This window comes from Mus caroli, chromosome 6, assembly GCF_900094665.2.
Source record: "Mus caroli chromosome 6, CAROLI_EIJ_v1.1, whole genome shotgun sequence".
Lineage (NCBI taxonomy): Eukaryota > Metazoa > Chordata > Mammalia > Rodentia > Muridae > Mus > Mus caroli.
Genome location: NC_034575.1, coordinates 117,156,572 through 117,157,935, shown reverse-complemented (window position 1 = coordinate 117,157,935; position 1,364 = coordinate 117,156,572). Strand labels below are relative to the sequence as shown.

At 48.0% G+C, this 1,364-nt stretch overlaps 1 protein-coding gene across 1 annotated transcript in view; it reads right to left on the bottom strand.

Annotated features, from left to right (window-relative positions):
• The window catches only part of LOC110295777 (murinoglobulin-1), a 363,481-nt gene that overhangs the window by 19,642 nt on the left and 342,475 nt on the right, over positions 1–1,364 (bottom strand). Inside the window, exon 15 of the mRNA XM_029478259.1 lies at positions 264–420. Within this exon, the coding sequence (XP_029334119.1) occupies positions 264–420 (157 nt within the window). The remainder of the gene's footprint in view (positions 1–263; positions 421–1,364) is intronic.

Genomic DNA, 1,364 nt, shown 5'->3' with positions numbered 1-1,364 from the left:
GACAGGTGCAGTAAGAGCACAGAAGGCTCTGCAACTCACAGAGCGCCTTATTTCCTTCCATGTCTTCAGTTTATTGGCTAAAGTTTTCTGATCCGTTCTTCGGGATTTTACAATGAAGAGCTCCCTTACAGAAGCTGTCAGCATTAAATGCAGTATTTTTGCATTCAAGATCCCTAGTGTCTGAACAATCACTGTTTCATCAGAGCCAGGGTCACTTCTGGNCTCTGTGGATGGGTTTTGGACAGAGGCAGAAAGGGACTCACCCAGGAAGGGGAGAGCTCAGCCTCGGGCTTCAGGAGCAGCACACTCTGGTCCACAGCTCTCAGGCCACAGAGGGACTGAGGAGAAGCGGTGACCCGCAGACGGGTTTGTGAGGAGGGAAGACTTTGAGATGAGCTGAAGCTCAGGTCCACCTGCGAGAAGGAAAATCAAGCTTAGTAGTGACGTTTCCTGCTTTTGCAGTCCTGAAATCTGCCACTCGAAGTCACCCTGNNTCTCTGCACACACATCTGTTTTTCCAGATAATGAATACTGTCAAAAGCACAACTGAAGTTCCTTGCTTCCCCTTTCTCCCCTGGGATTAATTTAGGAAGACAGGAAATGTGTCAGTCAAACTCCAAAGCAACAAAAGGATGATTTTCATTGAATTTCTTCAATTAACTCATTTTTTTGTGTATGTGCACATGTATGTGACTGTGGTGTAATGCACATGCGTGTGCAGGTGCATACACCCGTGCACCCATCAGAGGCCATAGGAGGGTGTGAGTGCCCTGCTCCCACTTTCTACCTTATTCTCTTGAGAATGTCCCTCATAATCTTGGAGCTAAATTGGCCGAAGGAAGTCCTAGCAATTCTCCTGCCTCTAGCCTCCACAACACTAGGGTTGTAAGACCTTCTGGTCATGCCTGGCATTTACATGAATGCTGGAATCAGAAATCAGTGCTATTACCTACTGAGCCATCTCTGCAACATGGAAGGTACACTCCCTCTCCATCATCTCTCCTTCTTTTCCTACCCCTCCTCCACATTTCCCCCTCCCTCTCTCTTTCCATCTCTTTCTCTCTATCTCCATCTTTGTCTCTCTCTGTCTTTGTCTCTCTCTGTCTGTCTCTGTATGTCTGTCTCTGTTTCTCTCTCTCTCTCTCTCTCTGTTTGTCTCTCTCTCTCCGTGTGTGTGTGTGTGTGTGTGTGTGTGTGCGCGTGTGTGTGTGTGCGCGCGTGCGCGCGCATTTGTGTAGTCCTTGCTGTCCTGGAACTCACTCTATAAACCAGGCTGGCCTTGAACTCAGATCTGCCTGCCACCCCTGTGCTTGGATTAAAGGATCATGCCACAACCACCCAACATAGTTACTTAATTTAAAGGA